General features: G+C 39.7%; 1 protein-coding gene across 4 annotated transcripts in view; it reads left to right on the top strand.

Moving 5' to 3' along the window:
- The first annotated feature begins 18 nt into the window (after window positions 1–18).
- The window catches only part of LOC134414711 (cohesin subunit SA-2-like), a 58,651-nt gene continuing 40,044 nt past the window's right edge, over window positions 19–18,625 (top strand). For all 4 annotated transcript variants that reach the window (XR_010026822.1, XM_063149697.1, XM_063149698.1 and 1 more), the window contains exons 1-11: window positions 19–110; window positions 228–396; window positions 4,790–4,874; window positions 5,484–5,630; window positions 7,098–7,194; window positions 8,212–8,288; window positions 12,231–12,302; window positions 14,071–14,275; window positions 15,348–15,499; window positions 16,738–16,811; window positions 17,245–17,368. Coding sequence is in view for 3 of the 4 variants with exons in the window: in XM_063149697.1 (XP_063005767.1) it covers window positions 353–396; window positions 4,790–4,874; window positions 5,484–5,630; window positions 7,098–7,194; window positions 8,212–8,288; window positions 12,231–12,302; window positions 14,071–14,275; window positions 15,348–15,499; window positions 16,738–16,811; window positions 17,245–17,368 (1,077 nt within the window). In the remaining variant the exon portion in view is untranslated. The remainder of the gene's footprint in view (window positions 111–227; window positions 397–4,789; window positions 4,875–5,483; window positions 5,631–7,097; window positions 7,195–8,211; window positions 8,289–12,230; window positions 12,303–14,070; window positions 14,276–15,347; window positions 15,500–16,737; window positions 16,812–17,244; window positions 17,369–18,625) is intronic.

Raw genomic sequence — 18,625 nt, 5'->3', positions numbered from 1 at the left:
CCATGTGACAGCGCTGCCCGCCCCTGCCGGGCCCAGCGGCCGCCGTGATTGACGCCGGGCCCGGGGCCGGCCGCGCTGGGCAGCGCCAGGGAGGGACTGCACGGTTGTCGGTAGGTTTAATTTCTTTCTGTTTCATCCTTCTCTGCAGCCGGGCGGGGGATGGAGCGGGGGCTGTTTCTGGCCTGGTTTGCGTGGAATTAAGTCTCTTTGTGTGCCTTTCTTGACAGTTTTCGGCCGCTGTTCCGCCCGCAGAAGCCGAAGGGTTGTTAAGTTTTTAACACTGTCGATTTCGGTGAAGTTTCCTCAGGAGGTCGTGACAGCTTGTTTGTGCTGCTGAAATAATGTAGCGGAAATGATAGCGGAGCCCAACGCAGCCAGTACCCTTCCCAGCCAAAAGTAAGACCTGGCACAGGTTGTCTGTAAAATGTGTGGGTAAATTCGGGCGCTGTCCCTCGGGTTTGTGTGCAGACACCGCGGCAATCTGTGGTGTGTCACCTTGGGGAAAAGGGGAAAAAAGGGGTTTGCTCTGCATTGTGCTTTGTTACTAATATCTTCATTTTATTTCCTTTCGTCTACTATTTAGCATCTCCTTAGTGTAGTGTTTTATGCTGTTTATGACAGGGAGCTTGGCTTTGCAAGCTCTTCTGTGCCTTATTCACTACAGTGCCTATGTGTACCCTACCTTACAAAAAAAAAGAAAAGGGAGCAGATTCATTGTCAGTGCACGTGTTCCCTTCATCAGAGAATTTGGGGATGCTGGGAGGGAAGAGTGCTAAGTAATCTGCAAGCTTCCTGTAGGCGTTAATGGGGGCATTGCTTCTGTATATTTTTGCATTGTTTTTATCAGGGAGCCATCATGTCTTCTTCCTTTTATAATGTATTTCTAAGTCGTTTGTTGAGATGAGATAAAGTATTCATATAATTGTTTATGCAATGGCAACTAGAAGTTCCACTAGAATAAATATAAATAAATAAAAGGTAAAGTTACAACATTTGGGTATTTCTTGTTTGGTTTCAAAGAACCAAACAAAACCATTCTTAGATGTCCGCTGTTGTGTGCTTTGAACTCATTGCAGCCTGGTCTTTTCTGATCCTCTCATGTTCTGGGCCTGTTTGCTCCGTGTGCTTTGCTTCATTATGCTCTGATGGAGGCTGAGAGTTGTAGTCCATGATGATAGATATAGCTTCCCATATGTCCATTCCAGTATGTTTCATCTGAAACCAGCCTTTTACCTTCAGAGGTGTTAGGCAGATACATGGCAGTTGCTTATTGGAGCTTCTTATATTGGTTCTAATAGATGAAGCAGTTGTTTTGAAATTTATAATTTTAAAATTTTACAGGTAGGATTCTTTCAGTAGCACAGATTAATTGTTCCTTTTACACAACAAAAGGAATATATTGCCTCTTTGGTAAAGATATGTTTTCTTTTCAAGTGTGAGTCACCAGATCTATTCTAAATGTTTATAAGATAAGAAAACTGAATTCAGACATTATCACAGTAATCTTGTGTCTGAGGATTAGATGTGGGACTTGGCTTCCTTCATGCTTAAAGTGTTTGATAAGTAATACTTCAAGTGCTAGTGAAAGGACAACATTGTGGCAGGAACACAAGGTAAAAATGAGTCTCTGAGCCATACATAACAGAGTATAAAGGTGGAAACAGAAATGGCTTTCTGCTTATGCTTTCTTAATGGTTGCTGACGGAAGCAACTAAATGGCTGAGAGCTATTTCTTCCAGTGCATGAGGCAGTGGATGTATGCATGCAAAGTGCTCAACATAGTGTAGAATAACAAAGAGAGGAAAAAAAAAACACAGCTAGTTCAAAATTTGTCAAACCTACCATTGCACTCCTATAGTTGAGATGTTAAATGGAGATAGACATAGGGATCACTGCAGAAGTGACCCCCGTGTCTTCCCCCAGCTAGATACAGTAATACCTATGTTTTGCTTAAGAGAATAAGAGGATGTCTTAATTCTTTTAACAGTTTCTTCAACAGAAATGTAGTTGTGCAAATGAAAATTCCATTTAAATATCCCATTTAATTGCTCAGTGGTTTCATGGGGTTCAGTTTCTAGGTGCTGGTCTAGTTTCTGCAAATGTTTGTACCTGCCTTATGAATAGCCTACTGGAAGCATCAGTATTAAAGGCTACCAAAAAAAAGAAAAAAAGAAGAGAGAGAAAGAAAAGAGAAACATGAAAATTAGTAGTACCTGGATTAAAAAACAACCTCTACATTTATGTAAGTTGTCTGTTGTTGCCAGGGCTTCCTGAGGCATAGCTATGTGCTGCAGTGCACTGATAACCAAAACAGTTCAGAAACTAAATGGCTTTTTAATACTAGTATTTAGTGCTTAGTTATATTTCTTGAGTGCTTAAGATAGATGTTTAGTTGCATGTGTACCAGTTACTGTAAAAGGTTTCACCCCAGCTATGTTTTATTTGGCCCAGACCTACAGTTCTCTCCTACAGTGAGGGAGCTGTAGGTCTGTGGTCTTCCCACTCTTGGAGGTTTTGCTGAGCTTTGGTAACGTGCTGCTCCATGTGCCTTTTCCTTACTTTGTTGGGCCTCTTTTGCTACAAGTATATTTTGTCTGGCATAAGAAATGAAACAAGTAGCACAAGGCCAATAGATACCGTCCAGAGAGCTGTCCTTCAGAATGTTCTTAGGAAGGAGAGGTGTGAATTAAACCTTCAAAGAAGTATGTTCTACACAGAGATAGTAAAAGCAGTACGTGATCAGACAAGTCCTTGACGGAACTGTCCTGTGGCAGTTCTGATTTTTGAATTATTTAAATGTTTTAAACCAACTTGGACTCAAATATAGTTGCTATAATCAAATGCAGTGCGTTTATTTTCTTTCTGGGATGGAGTAAGTTGCTAAATAGTACTTGTAAACACTGCAGAAAAGGTTTTGAAGGTGTGTTGAGTGTTATGTTGAGGTACAATGCAGAAACTGGTAACCCATGTTACTGCAGTGCTGGCTGGCACCTGAGTTGCAGCTCGTGTGAAACAGTGCAAGTAAAAACCTGTTAGTCCAGCCCCACAGTGATGCATTCTGCTTTGAAATCAAGAGTGGAAGGATTTAATCACATAGGAGAAACAGCTCCTTGCCAAACATGTTTGGATTCTTTCTGGTTTTGTGGTCTGTAGAAGGATCTGAGAAGAGCAAACTGGCATCAGAGAAGCAATGCATATTGCTGTCCCTTGCTGTTTGTTCTTTTCATCTGGGAAGTCTCTGGTAGTACTTGGGCTACTTGATCTCTGTGGCTTGCAATTTTAAATCAAAGAAGACAATTGAAAAATTTTGTGAATGATTTCACAAAATACTGACTGCGCTGGGAGCTATAGTTTATCCCACTCTTCGCATGCAGAAGTCCGCACAGTTGGTATAAGGATTGGTTCATCCTGAATTATTTTCTTTCCTCCCATCTATCAAACACTTTGGCATGTTTTGAACTTTTCTGTAGCAAATAATAAACAGAATTTAACTTTCATTTCTCTGTAGAGAAGGTAAGCATATGCATAATTGTATTTAGAAATTTTATATATTTTGGTGCAATTTTATTTTTCTATAGAATTTTTATAGGAATCTTTGGAAGTCTCATTCTACATCAATTCTTGAAGTGTCTCAGTAGATCAAAAAAGTAAACAGAGACATGTTTAAATAAAACTTGTCTGCTCTTACCAACAAAATAATGTTGGGACCTTGGTCCTGCAGTTGATGTTATTCCGTCTCAGAATTTGTTTGCAAAACAATTGTGGGAAAAAGAATGATAAAAATGCTTATCTGGCATTGATAAACCTAGGTGGAGTTGAGCTGGCTCTGCATCCATAGAACAGTTAATTCTCCATCTGTGTTTGCCCACTCTGGATACTGGAGAGTTGACTGTATCTGATAGTGTAACACACTGGTTTTCTTAGTTTGTAAAGTGGTCACTTGTGTTAGTACACGCTCTTGTTGCAGTAGTGTCATGAAAACAGAAGTCATTGTACACTCTCATATTTACTTTCTTTCTGTGCCTTCCTGTAGTACAAGTCAACTGGCTTCATGTCCTGGCCACTGTAGTTTAAAGGAGGCCATTGCAGCCAGCTTCCAGTACTGGGCCTGCTGCACAAGTGGGATCCAGCTCGTCTGCTCAAACATGACCTTTGGCAAAGCACATTGTTAGCATTGGGAATGATGAAAAATGGCATGGTTTCATTGCAGATAAATGTATGGCTTCAGATCTCCCAGAAGGTGCATCTTTCTTTATACAATTGTTCCTCCATGATATTAGCAATGACTTGAAAATGAAGGTTTTTATGTGTCTTTTTTTTTTTGGCATGTTTAATAAACAAAGTAAACCAGGTTCTTCTTCTCATTTTAAAATGTCAGCACATCAAATGTAGCTGCTTTGTTTAGCTTAGGGCACCCACAGAGTGAATGCCTACTTATGTTACTGGTTCATGGTGCAAAGCTCTTAAGTCAACAAAGGCTGCATTAAGTCAACATCAGCTTTCTTTTTCATTTACTTACTTTATACTTCCTTGATACCTTTGATAGCTTTGCTGGTTTTCTAATTATCTGCATATTTTACAGGAAAGCCAGCAGTCTGAAAAAGGCCCCAAATTTCTGTTGTGCTTTTAAAGTTAGCTGTTTGGGTTTTAGTGAAAAAATGTCACCAGTACCAAACAACAAATTAAAAATCCTAAAATGCATGTATTTGCTTTTCTTCTGGCTTTATCCTGAAGTGTGTAGTCCTGAGTGCTTGCTGCTAACTCCTTCAATATGTTTATTGCACCTTAGAGAGAATGCTGTCCATGATGAGACTGTGCCTGAGTCTCCTGCTCAGAATGGCACCTGTGTGAGAAATGGCAACCTGAAAACACCAGTAAGTTAATTTAAAAACTTTTTAAAGTTTTAATTCTTTTAAATTGTGGAGTTTATTTTGTGTCTCATTCAGTTGTTACAAAATTGAGTACTGCATGCAGCAATCACAATGCATCTTAAAGCTGGTCACTGGATACAGCTTGGCCCTCAAATTCCATTGGCAGCAAAGCCTCAATGGTGGCTTTTGAGTGGTCAGTTCATTTCTGCATGGCCCTTCCTTTGTGTGCAGCCGATGTTAATTGGCAGGTAGTCAGTTTAACCTGTGAGGGAAAAGATGTGGAAGAGCTTCTGTGCTTGCTTTCTGTTATTCATAAATGACAGCTGCCGCTGAAAACTGCCTTCTGGGTAGTGTGCAACTGTGCAAAAACTTCTTTCCTGTTACATCTTCCTATGTTTATGACTCATTGTTAAAATGAGTAAAATTCAAACTGGTAAATCCTTACTTTCATTTCCTTTTAGTGTGGTCAAATTTGGTAAGGAATTGTTGGGGTCTTTGGTGCATAAAACTGAGCAGCCTGGGGAAGTGTTTACAGTGAGAGTGAAATAAGCTGGTGTCTGTGAAGGCCTGTTGTGTTGTGTTTTCTCACACACTGTGTTTGACTCGTTTCAGAGGGAGAAGCGGAAGGTCCGAGAGCAGTGTGAAAACATCAGGAGGAATTCTCCCGCTAGCAGACGAGTGAGCCAGCTGCAGAATGGAGAAGTGGTTGAGGCAGTTACCTTGTTTGAAGTGGTTAGCATGGGGAAGCAGGCCATGCAGGTATTCCCAGCACTGAGTTCTGAAAGCATTTGGTGGAGGAAAGATTAATAAACAGTGGTCATTTCCATTATTTGTAATGTGGAACATTTAAATTTTGGCTTAGCTGGGGAAGAAACATGTTCGATTGGAAAACTGCTGTGAGTGTGGTGGCTCTTGGAAAGAACATCTTGCAGCTTCAATAAATTAGTGAAGAGGTAGCTGTCAGATGTTTAAAAAGAGGAAGGAAATTGTACCTAAACCAGTCTACAATGCCTTAATATACAAAGAGATAATTATTTAAAAAAATGTGGAAGAGATTCATCAATAGCAAATTTAGTTGTCCAGAATTCTGAAAAATCAGGTTATCTTTTTTTCCTTTTTTTTCCTTTTTTTCATATTTCTTTTTTCCTCCTTTTTTCCTTTTTTCCTCCCCTGTGCTTGCCTTGTACTATTAATCCTTTACCTTCATTCCAATGCAGTTTGCCAGCAGCTAGTGTAATAGGCAGGTTCCCTTTTCATCTCTATAGTTAGCAATTTTCTTCAGTGTGAGGAAGCCTACCTCCCCATATTCTTTGAGCACATTTATTATCTTTGTATATGTGTTTGAAAATCTGGAGCCCCACATATTTTTATGTACAGTTATAGATATGTCTCTGGTGAGTAGTGTTTGTAAGCAAAGAGTGTGTGTGTGTGTGTGTGTGCACATGCATGAAAAGTGCATTTATATTTTGGATGTGAAACCTTTGTGCTATAGCTGGGGTAACTTCTGTAGAGCTGTCTGAAGAGCTTGGCTATGCCAAGCTATGCCAGCCATCATGGGAAGGTCTTGGAAAGGCAGCAGGGCTTGAGTTCTGTTGCTGCTGGAATTTATTAGACCTGTGTGGAGCTACTGGTGGGTTGAAGCCTGGAAAGCTTGTCCCAGGAGACCCATGTCACTTACAGGCTGTAGACTGTACTGCCCTAGAAATGAAATCTGGAGCAGTTTTTTGCCTTATGTTAGTGTGTGAACTGTTTCAAACCTACTGCACAAATCAAGTCCTAGAGAAAAAGAGAACCTCCAGGGTAAATTGCTGGTAGGATTTAATAGTAATTAGATGGTGCAGAGGCTAAATGTGTGTTTGGATTTTTTGTTGTTTGTGTTTATTTATTTGTTTTTAAATTAAATTGTTACCTCAGTGCAATCAAGAACTCAGGAGGACAACTTTTTTATTTTTCTTTATATTACATTTATTAAAACTGTGGTAATTTTCCCTGTTAACAGGAAGCAAAGAATCTGTGAAAAACAACATTGTCTAAAGCAGTTTAAGACTTGAAAGAGTCTTTTAGAACTACTAGAAATGGAAGAGAATTGCTTGGAGTTTATTCTTGGTTTTGTAATTTAATGGAGATGGAGCAGTGTTAGTTTTTATCTTTATTGTGGGTATCTTCAGTGGAGTGTGGCAAACTGTCTTCATCTCCTGACTAATGAGCTTCTTTAATCTGTTCTAGTCTGTAGTAGTTGACTGGGTTGAAGCTTATAAACAAGACAGGAATGTGGCACTTCTGGATCTCATCAACTTCTTCATTCAGTGCTCAGGCTGTCAAGGTAATTTACCTTCTTCACAGCCCTTCCACTGTCTGTGTGTGAGAGGAGTTTGAAGTGTGCTTTTTGAAATGGAGTTTTTCTCTGCAGTAAATCATGAACTTATGATCTGTACCGTTCGTTAAGACGAACTCCAGATGGGCAGGCAAAATAGAAAAGAATGCTGCTGGTTAAATTCTTTGTGCTAGCAGCATTCCAGCTCTGAGAGTTGTATTTGAACAAGGTTTGCAGGGTCAGGTTTCTGAAGTGGCATGTCACATTGCTTTGGAGAATCCTCACATAGGGACAGTGCTTTTGATGAGTGTTCTAATTAAAATCCAGTGTTTCAGTTGGCATTTGTTTTGTATTTCTTGGTATCTTTTGTTTTGCTAGTGTCCTTGTTTGAAAATAAGCAGCTAGCAGATTCAGCTCCCTGCTTTGGTGGCTAGAAAAGCAGTCTCTTGCCTCATTGCAGTTGCTTCTGCTAGAGAGTTGTGAAGCTGTCTGTTTCATAACAAACATTGAAGCACTGCCTTCTGGGGACAGTCTGCTAGTGAAATGCTTCAGGATGGCAAGTAAGAGATTTAAGAAGACTGTCCTATTAGTTTGAAACTTCTGAGTGTATTTAAGCAGCTAGAAATGTACTTTTTACATATCTCTTTTTTTTTTCCCCCTCTAGGTCTTTGACTAATATGCCTTCGCTTATGAGAAATACTTTGGGGGTTTTGACTAGTTTTGACCTGTGGGTAAAATTTTAGTCAATCCTTGAAGTAAATAAATTAACAGAGAAAACAGCCTTTCCAGACAGCACAGAGCAGACTTCTCTAATGGGAATTTCAGTTTTGGTTCATCAATATTTTTTCCTATAAATTAATTTATGTATCTTTTTCTGTGTATGTTGCCTGTACCAGTGTACATACATAAAAGAGAATTCCCCTGTCTTCAGTGTTTCTAAATTTAATAAAGTTCTTACTGTGGTTTGGACTTGATTAATGTTATAGAGTTGTGAGTAATTCTTTTTAAAACACTACTTTTTTTTAGGCATGGTAACAGCAGAGATGTTTCAAAGTTTGTACAAGAAAGATGTCATGCAAAAAATGACAGAGACCTTTGATAAGGTAGGTGCTACTTTAATTTTGCATGTCTTTTTTATATAAACAATAGTCTCTACCTTATTAGCCAGCCTGGATGGAATTCCTGTTGCTTATCAGGAGCTCGGTACCATTAGTACTGCTCTGCATTAATTTAGTAAAATAAATATAGTTTTTTGCAAGAGAAATTTGTTGTCATAATGACCCATTTTAGCAGCAGCAGATTTTTTTTAAGTTAAGTTTTATTTTGAGAGTTTTACTAGGGCTGTCTGACTGCAATGACTTTATAGAGGTAGATATAACCCAGCACTGCAGCAGGTAAATGGCTCCTTTGGTATTTAGTTGATAGGTCCTTTAAAAAATAGTAATATGGATTACTGATGAATTAATTCAGATATTTTTAGCTGATATTTTATTTGAAAATGTTCTTTCTGCTTTACTGACAATTATGATTTTTAATAACTGTATTACATCATGTGAAAGAAGAAAAATGTGTTTCAGATTTTTAGATAATTGTGAAAGCAGTAGTGAGTATTTAATTTTTTGGGGATTGTTAAGAAAGGCACATAGCTTTACAATGCTGTTTCACTGCTTGACTGCTCCTTGGCTAATTGTGGCAACATTAAATTTTCTGCAGTGCTTTCACAGTTGCTTCCATGCTTTTTTCCCTTATATTTGTCACTTCTGAATTGATTTGTCAAGCAGCAGCCATCAGCCTTGTTTTAACTGAGCATCTCTCAAAGACCAGCTGCTGTAGAAATTCCCACAGAGAATGAATTTGCCAACATGTTTTTCTTCATTTTAGAAGTGTAGTAGCACTTGGGCTAATTTTTTGACAGAAATGAACCTCTATGTGTCTAGCCATATGAATTAGTAGTCTGGCACTTCTTTGCCAACTGAATTAGCCCTGAATAACAGTCATGATACTGCAGGCACTCTGACAGATACAGAGATGTGATTACTTTTACCATCAGCCTGGAAATACTACAGCTCTGTAACCTTTTCACCTGTCCTCATGGGCAAAAAGGCAGGTTCTGCAGTTGCCTTAGAAGCTGTATTCTCTATGCTCTGTAAAGAGAGTTCTCTCATAAGATGGAATTGTAGGTTAGTGGTTTAAGTTAGTCGAGGAGGAGTGCCGTATGGGACTACTGGGATTTCAAAAACATTTTTTAAAAACTAATGACAGTAATAGTGAAAGTAGTAATGAGAGTGGAAAATATTGCCGGATATTTGCTTAACATCATCTTGCCTTTGAATTTTTATTCTTTGTTTCTAGCATTCAGAGGATTCATTCTTGATTATTTCAGTGATTCAACCATGGCATTGCTGTTCAGTTAATTAATTGCAGCACTACATCCTTGCATCAGTACTTCCTCTTAGAATTCTTCATAATGTTAGTGGGAAATGTTAATAGAGTTCAGTATGGAAAGAAAATAATTCCTAACATCCTCATGATCATGGTGGTGAAGTATGAGTTAGTTAAGTGGTCAGTGAGCTGGACTGAAAACTGGTGGAACAACGAGGCCTGTGGGGAAATGATCAATGGCAAAAGGTCCAGTTGGAGTCTAGTCACTAGTGCTGAACCCCAGCTTGATATTGTAGCCAATGCTGTTTTACATATTTAGTAATGACCTGGACACTGAGGCAGAGTTTAGTCTTGGCAAATTTTCAGATGATGCAAAATGGGGAGGATTAGCTGCCAAATCAGGTGGTTGTTCTGCTCCTCAGAGGGACCCTCAACAGACTGGAGAGTTTGGCAGAGGGGAACCTCATGAAGTTCTACAACAGGAAGCCCTGGGAACCTGGGAATGGATAGCCCTGTGCACCACTACACATTGGGGGCTGATAGACTGGAAAGCAGCTCTTGGTGTGGGTGACAAAATGAGCACGAGCCAGCAATGCACCCTTGCTGCAAAGTTGACCAACAGCCTCCTGGCCTGCCTTAGGCAGAGCATTGCCAAGAGGTCATGGGGGATGATCTTTCCTCTCTTCTCCTGCTACTGAGACTCATCTGGAGTGCTGAGTCAAGATTTGGACCTTGCAGAACAAGAGAGAGATGGGTTTACTGGAGTGAGGCCAGTGAAGGGCCACAAAGATGATTTATGATCTTTGATATGAGGAGAGGCTGAGGGAGTTGAGCCTGTTCAGTCTGGAAAGAGGCTGACTCAAAGGAATCTGGCCCATAAAATACCTGATGTGACAGGACAAGGAGGAAGCACAGCTCCACTCAGTGGTGTGCAGTGAGATGGTGAGCGATGGGCAGTGGGTGCAAACTAAAATGGACAGAATTTTACCTGAACACAAGAAAACTTCTACTGAGAGAATGATCAAGCAGTGGAACAGGTTGCCCAGAAAGGTTGTGGAGTCTCTGCAGATATTATTTGACTGCTCGTGGCATCACCTGACACTGAGGGAAAAGATGTGTACTTTGAGGGATCCTTGACAGAATGATGATGGCGCCAACTGTAGTTAAAAATTAAAGCTTTATTTGTTAACAGTATGTTATTATTAGTATAGAGCAGAATTTATGATTAAAATGGCACAGGATTTCTGTAAGCAGAATCAATATAATAGCATAATATAGAATGTATAATATAGCTCAGGTCTCACTGTCCAGCAGGAGTTGTGGTCAGAGTTCACCAGTTAGACCTTGCAGTACCTTGATTTTGTTGACAATGCTCTGGGTGCTGTGATGCTTCCCTGTTTTCTGACTGGGTCATTGCCACCACCTGCCTGGCTGAATGCCTGGGATCTGCAGGCTTGGTAAGGAAGGGAGTGATTGGTCTGGCGCCCAGGAACAGTGAGACTGTGAGGGAGGGAAGTTAATCTGTTTGATTTGTCTGCTTGGTTCACAGGACCTTCAGGGCCTGGTAATGAGGGAAAGGGAATGAATATGTGACCTGCTTGGTCACAGAGAAGGGCTGCTTGCTCTTAAAATTGCATTAGTTATGCTAACCACATTTCCAGGAGTTGAGAGCAGAAGTGCTGGTTGCACACAGCACTGGACTGCCTATGCTGGCTGACCTTGCTTGAGCAGGTGGGGTTGGATTAGATGATCTCAGAGAGTCCCTCTCAATTTCAGTCTTTCTGTAATTCTGTGAAAAATGTACTGATGTTAGAAGCAGAGACTGGTTTTAATAGGGTCATGGAGGCATTTATTTCATCTTTGTGAGCCATGGTATTCCTCAGTGATGAGACAGTCTTGTCTTGACACCATTTTTTGTTTTTCTTCTATTTTAAGATAATCTGTTTCTTCTGCTTTTCTTCCTGTTTGTGACATGTACTTCTTGCAGTTCTTTGTTTTTATGTGGTTTTTCTTTCCTTTCCCATTTTGTTGCTTAGACATTTAGGAAGGGAAGAGTTAACTTTGATGCTTAATTGTATAGCTAGATGAGGACAGAAAAACTTGTGCTTCACTGAACCTGATAAAGAACTCTAGATTTAACGCCTTTTGTTTTGGAATAATTGCAGAATTGAGAAAACATCTTAAATCAAGTTGCACTAGTGCTGAAAACATTCTTCTCTAATTTGAAAAGCTCAGAAAGTTTTTTTTAGAGTTTAGATGTTTTACATCTAGGTACCAAACGTTGAAAAAGGTTATGTACTTAGACTTGCTGTGGAGCCATATCTTAGAATTAATAATGGGGGTTATACCTTGTATATGTTTGCTTCTAAGTTTTGTAAACAACTTGTCTCCTATTCATAACAAGACAACTCAGGTTTTATATAAAAAGTGTGTCTTTCTTCTGTCATTGGTTAGTAAAAAAACCCCCAAAAACCAACAAAACCCAGGTGAGAAGGATTTAGGTTTTTTGTAGTATTTTGGCTTGTGTGGGCCACCTGTAGCACACATTGGCTGAAGTTCTAATGGCCTTTGAAATATGTTGCATGTTTTGAAATGCTTTTGTCTATGAATTATCTGTGCCATTTCATTAACAACCTTTCAAAATTTTGTCTCTTGCATTACAGGAAACTGGGTTGCAGTATAAGAAATTCATGGCCTATCCTTGGATCCTGACAGTTACTTGGCCGGTGGACATGGTAGGGCTGTTGTTGTTTCCCACAACTGTAGTATAGCTTTTTCTGTGGGGAATTTATCTGAACTCCTTGTTGGCACTTCATTTTGACTTTCCTCTCTTTCTGTAGACTCTGTATGAAAGAAGGAAACATTTTCTGGTTCAGTCAGAGCAGGAGCTCACATCACTCTGTTGAGTGATTTGAATAGTTCTCTGGAAGAACCTGTGTTAAGGGTCTAATCTGACTTGATTTCTAGAAGCAGAATTATCTCTCTACTGTTCATGAAAGGCATCTAAGGGAATCCCAAGTTAGGTGCCTCACTTTAGGTGGCATGCCCTTCATGTTGTGTATATGGTTACAGCGTGCATGTTACCATTAAAGAGTATCCCAGTGTGAAAAACATGGGCAGTAGAAATGCTCTTAAAAAGTGAGAAGTCTTTGTGTATTTTGTGCTAATTTTCAGATTGAGGAATAAGCTATGGTGATAAAGTAGGTATTTCCTGAAGTTGTAGATGGTCTTTCTACTGTCCATGTCATGATCAAGGAGCATTAAATGAGGCTTGCTGGAAACTTACCTTTCTGTTTTGGCACTTGCTGCTACTGTTAGGCTCTGAACTGACTCTTACAGCCTGGTCAGGAGCATATTCCAAATTCCTGATGTGCTTTGGGTTGCAGCCGGCCCTGTGATCATTCTGTATTGACATTTCTCATTAAAGCAAGCAGCAGTCCCTATGCATTGGAAACATAGTTACAGGAGAAGAGCATGAAGTGTACTTTAGAAGCACGGGAGGTTATGCTGAGTGTGATGCTGTGTTAGAATGGGGCTGAGAAGGTGATTGCCCACTGGTGAAGGACAGCTGAGCAGTGGCCAGCCTTCAGGAGGAGATTTTCCACAGTGAGTGAAGTTTTGGAGTTCCTTGACCTTGCTCACACATGGAAACTATAAAGATGCAAATTCATATTCTGAGCCATTCCTGGGATCTGTGAGGTGTACATGAAATGTTCACACTGTCTGAGGCTGCCATTTACAAAGTCTGTCTCGTGTACTTTCCACTATTTTGTGTGAGAAGTCATTTCACCTTCCCTCTGTCTGCTTTCCTCTTGGCAGTATCAACCATACTGTGGACACTTATGTTTTTATTGTAATTTGCTTTTTGCATGATGTCAAAGGTATTGCTCACTTACTGTTTCTGTGGGGGTTTTTGGAGACCCAGGTGCAGGCGGTATAGCTGAATGACTGAGTATTTGGCATTGAGCTTTAGCCTGATAAACTGCTCAGGCTGGGAGTGCTGCTGAGGAGAACAGTCCTGTCCTGTTCATGCCAGAGTTGTTTATCTCCACTTTTCCCTTACTTCATTTTCTGCCTGGATTTTACTTTACTTTTGCAGGAAGAGGAAGGATAGGGAAGTGGGGAAGCACTGCTACCTGTGAGAAAGTAGAATAAGCCAGGAGTGCTCATGGTTTATGCCAGTGAAAGTTACTTACTCTGCTCTGCCTTCCCACACTTTCTCTCTCTTGTCTGTTCACAGTTACCTTGCTTACATTGCTTTCAAAAGTGAGCTGTTATGACAGTGATAACAGTGTAGCTCAAATAAAGCTATTTTCTCTCTCTCTGCTTGCTTGTATCCTAGTTGCTTGTCCCTACTTTGCAATACTAACCATGGAAAAAGTTATGGGGGATGAAGTGAAACTGTCTGTCAGCAGAACTCTCTCTGATGTTCAGTGGGAGATTTGGAAATGCACAAGCAGAACTAATTAGTGTGTTTTCTCTCAACTTGTCTCTCTTGTGCAGGACAATGAAGACTACCCGCTGATCAGAACAGGGCCCTACTGGAAGAAGTTCAAGGCCAATTTCTGTGAATTCATTGCAGTGCTTGTGCAGCAGTGCCAGTGCAGCATCCTGTATGATAACTACTTGATGGACGCCATCATCTCGCTGCTTACAGGGTTAGCAGATTCCATGGTCAGAGCATTCAGGCACACAAGCACTTTGGCAGGTAAAATCACTTGCAGAGTTGCTCTAGAGGTGCTGAGTTCTCTTGACTTGTGTACTAACAAAACTGCTCTAAAATGAAAAACTATTTACTGGAGCAGTTCTCTTATGCACTGAGAGTATCTTCCTCCTAGTGTATGTTATATGAATGTCCATAATATAAACTTTTTGTTCCCATGTGTATCTGAATTGAATTTGAATGCTTTAGATATGATAGATCTAACATAATTTTTCTTTATAAAGAAATCTTTTATGCCTGACATGACTGACTTCAGAATTTTGCTGTTTTGAATATTATATTTTTCAGTAACTGATTGATTTTTTACAGTTTTTTGTTGTTTTTCTCCCTCCATTAACTAATGTGATGAGGTTGCAGTAGGTGCTTCACCTTAGGAAGCTTCCTTTGGAGAGCTGCTATTCTTGTGGTCTCTGTGCAAGAAAAGAACATTGCTTATTACACATTTTTGTTTCATGCAGTGTGATGGTACTAAAGCTACTACTTTTTTCCCCAAAAGCTAGTAAATACCCTCTTTACTGTTCAAAGAGCACTTAAAGTATAATTTATTCTAAAGTACGCTGTTTGCTTTGAGGGCTCAAAAAACTGACTTGAAATCTGTTCAAATCATCCAGCAATCCTTAAAGGAATGTGGATTTTTGTCCATTCCAGTAGTATATTAAGATTCCCAGCAATTTCTGAGCCAGCCTCACTGTTTTTTCAATTTTTTTCTTTTTGATTACCAACAATCAGCTGTTCCACAATTCTAGGTTCTCTTGCAGAAAAGTCAGAGTTGCATAAACTTACAAGAGAGTTGCCCAGTAAATTACGTTTCTGACCAGAACTCTGACCAAAAGTTTTAAATCACCAGAAATAGAAGTTAATTTTCCTTTTTTGATCATTGTCTGCCTTTAAAATAAACACTGTATTTTAAAGCAAATTACTATAATCTAGTCGTGTTCATATTTTCTATATAAGCTGGATTTGGCTAACCATATCCTTTTTGTGGTAAAGTGGTGAATATATTTATGCTGCATGTCTCTGAGCTAAGCTAATTGTGCTGGGTTTGTTTCTTTTTTAGCAATGAAACTTCTGACAGCAGTTGTAAGTGTCCATCTGAACCTTGATGTCAACAAGCACAATGCCCAAAGATTGTATGAGGTGGAGAAGAAGAGGCTAAGTGGCAAGAGGACCAGTTACAGACTTGATCAGCTAGAGAGAAAAAGGAAAGAGGTTAGGGAAGTGTCTTGTATGGGAGATTTGTGAAAGTGTAAAAGGATTGCTGGCTGCTTGCTCTTGGGTCCCTGCAGTTCTCTGAGGTTTATATATTTTTGTTATGCAAGGTGCAGAGCAGGTGTGACTGGCTGGATTAAGTGGTACAAACATGACTAAAGTAAAAATTGCCCTATGGACTGTCAACCTGTGATATCTCACTTACTGGTTGCTTTTCTAAATTGGCATCATTAGCTCTTGATCTTCACACAAATATGGATTTACACAAAAATTTCATTGTCTCAGTAGCTCTGGTGTTGTGGAAGTACAGTTTTGTATATGTTTGTACAAATTACAAGCCCAATTTTTAACAGTGAATCAAAAGGGACACAGACTAAGTGTCATCTCTGTGTAAGTAATGCATTACACAAAAATGGATTGAACTTCAGGGATGTCCTGTATAATTTTTGCTTTTCAATTTCTGTTGTTTCTTCCCTGCTCAAAGACAGCTCCTTTTCAGCTCTCAGAGGCAGAGCTGTAACTGTAAAAAATAACTGTGGTTTGAGGGAGAGGGTGACTTGGTGAATGAACATCAGGTATAGTTCCTTGTCTCCTGACCTTAGAATCACTTACCTCTGGTTTGAGTTTTAGATGTCTGTGGGCTTCTCTGAGACAATACCCCTTTTGTGGGGAGGAGTGTTTGGGTGAGACAGGATATTTTAGTATCATTGTAAGTCTGATCTTATCCTCAAAGACAGAGGAGATAGGTTTGATGGAGGGAAAACCCAAACTTGTCACCCTTCCTGATGCTGTGGATGAGGGAATATTTTTATTAGGTGACTTGCATTTTAGAAATTCCTACCTAAATTTTTGGGATTCAGTTTCTTAATAGGCTTGTTGTGTATTTTGAAAATTTCTTTGTCTGCATTTTTCCATCTCTGTTTGAGTACATGAAAAGTATGTGAGGATTGCTTTGTGCTGTATCTTTCTGTGTGATTTCTGATAGATCACGACTCACTGTATCAAACAAGTAGCTTGTTTCCCAAGGCTAGCAGTTGGTATACAATAATTCTTTCCTCAGGATGTAGCCACAAAAAGGTCAGTTGCTAGTGCAGATATAGCCCCCTATTTTATGTTGGTACCACATGTAAACATGAGCAGTTTGCATCACAGTGGTATTCTAAGGGCCCTGATGAAAATTTTTCATGTGTAGTGAATTGTGGGACTAATATTAACATTCAGTTCTCTTTGTATTTCAGTATGAGCATAAGCTTCTAGAGATACAGAACATGATGAATGCTATTTTCAAAGGGACGTTTCTAACCCGTTACCGGTAAGAGTGAAAATAAAGCTGTGACGTGTGTCTGCATTCCCCAGAAACTCCTGCTCAGATTGTACAGATAGGAGAATCAAGTTAAACATCCTGGAGGCACTGATGGTGTCAAGGAAAGTGTAGTAGTTAAATTATTTTTAAGAATCTGGGCTTCCAAAAGGACCTCTCTAGTGTGTTCTTTCAGTTCTTCCTGCTGGCTGTAGAGCAGTGTATTTGTGAATGAGAAGATATCCAGAATTGCAAAATAGTTTGTGGCTAAAAGTGGTCTAAGTACTGATTGAAGAGTAACTTATAACATTAATATGAAGATACTTGGAATATTTTGAATTATACATGCTTTTGAAATTCCGTAACATAAAAATATTGCAAATAACATAATTGGTTTTAAAATTAATTTTTAATGTATTAATATTACAATTTTATAATTTCACAGTGATGTTATCCCTGAGATCAGAGCAACTTGCATGGAAGAAATTGGCAGCTGGATTAAAACATACCCAGATGCTTTTTTGAATGATAGCTACTTAAAATATGTTGGATGGATGCTCTACGATAAGGTAAAGTTTAATTTGTTTTTTTGCCTAGGGCAGTACATTAGTTTTCTAATTTTAATTTTTTTTTAAAGAATCCTAGCATTTAAATTCTTGAGAGTAGATGTTTAAGACTGTGGTGGTACAATAAGAATTTACTTTCTTCCCCATTTCAGGTTATATTTTAAAAGCCATTTTAACACTAAATAACACTGAACATTTTTTCCAGTTCTGTGTGAATCCCTGTATGTGCAGTTATATTTATATGTCACTGAATTGGGAGTTATGTCTGAAATGTAAAATGGCTCATATCTTTTGAGAGGGTTAGATATTGACTGAAATTCTGCTTTTAGGCTTGATGGACATTTAACATTTTGTTTAGATTATTATAAGGAATGAAAAAATAAATATTGTCTACTGCTATTCTATTGTAGTAGAATAGTCTTCAATGTTCCATCTCTCCTATAGAGTTAGACAGATACAGAAAATGTTTAAAGGAAGTCCTGCTACTTCCGAAAGGTTTAAAGGAAGTCCTGCTACTCCTCCAAATACCACCGAAACAAACAAGCAAAAAAACCAAAAGAAAGTCAGTGAGTTCAAACCCCAAGCAGTAGAACAAGAGGCAGTGGGCAGAAACTGATTCGCAGGAAGTTGCACTGGAGCCTGAGGAAGAACTTTACTGTGTGGGTGACTGTTCCCTAGAGATGATTGCCCAGAGAGGTCATAGGCATCTCAGTGGAGATGTTCAGAACTATCTGGACACAATCCTGTGCTGGGATTATCTGGACACAATCCTGTGCTGGGATGACCCTGCTTGAGCAGGGAGGTTGGACCAGATGGACCAACCAGATGGATCAGGTGCACCATTGTGGTCCCTTCCAACCTGACTGTTCTGTGCTTCTGTGAAAAAACTCCTTTTCTCTTGCTTTGAGAAAGCATGAGAGACTTCAGGGGGATAGGAATGTTTATCGGGAGCGGCTAATTAGCGAAGTCGGCACGCTGTACTTGTGCAGGCCGCCTTTGAAGGCGGCTGTAGCTCCTGTGCGGATGCTGGAACCCGCGGGATTTGTTTGTGCCGGCTGCGGGCGGGTTGCGCTCTGCCGCGGGGCCAGCAGGGGGCGCGCCAGGCTCCCGCTTCCCGCCCTGCGCCCTCCCTCTGAAGGTGGCGTTTGGGGTTTTAGGGCGACAAATACATCGGGAACTGTCGTTTGTTCCTGCATGCATTTTATCTGATCACAATATCTTTTTATCTGGAGAATTCTCAAAAGAAAATGCTTTTTTTTT

Source organism: Melospiza melodia, chromosome 2, assembly GCF_035770615.1.
Source record: "Melospiza melodia melodia isolate bMelMel2 chromosome 2, bMelMel2.pri, whole genome shotgun sequence".
NCBI lineage: Eukaryota > Metazoa > Chordata > Aves > Passeriformes > Passerellidae > Melospiza > Melospiza melodia.
The sequence above is the reverse complement of the archived record's forward strand: the minus strand, read 5'-3'. Positions and strand labels throughout refer to the sequence as shown.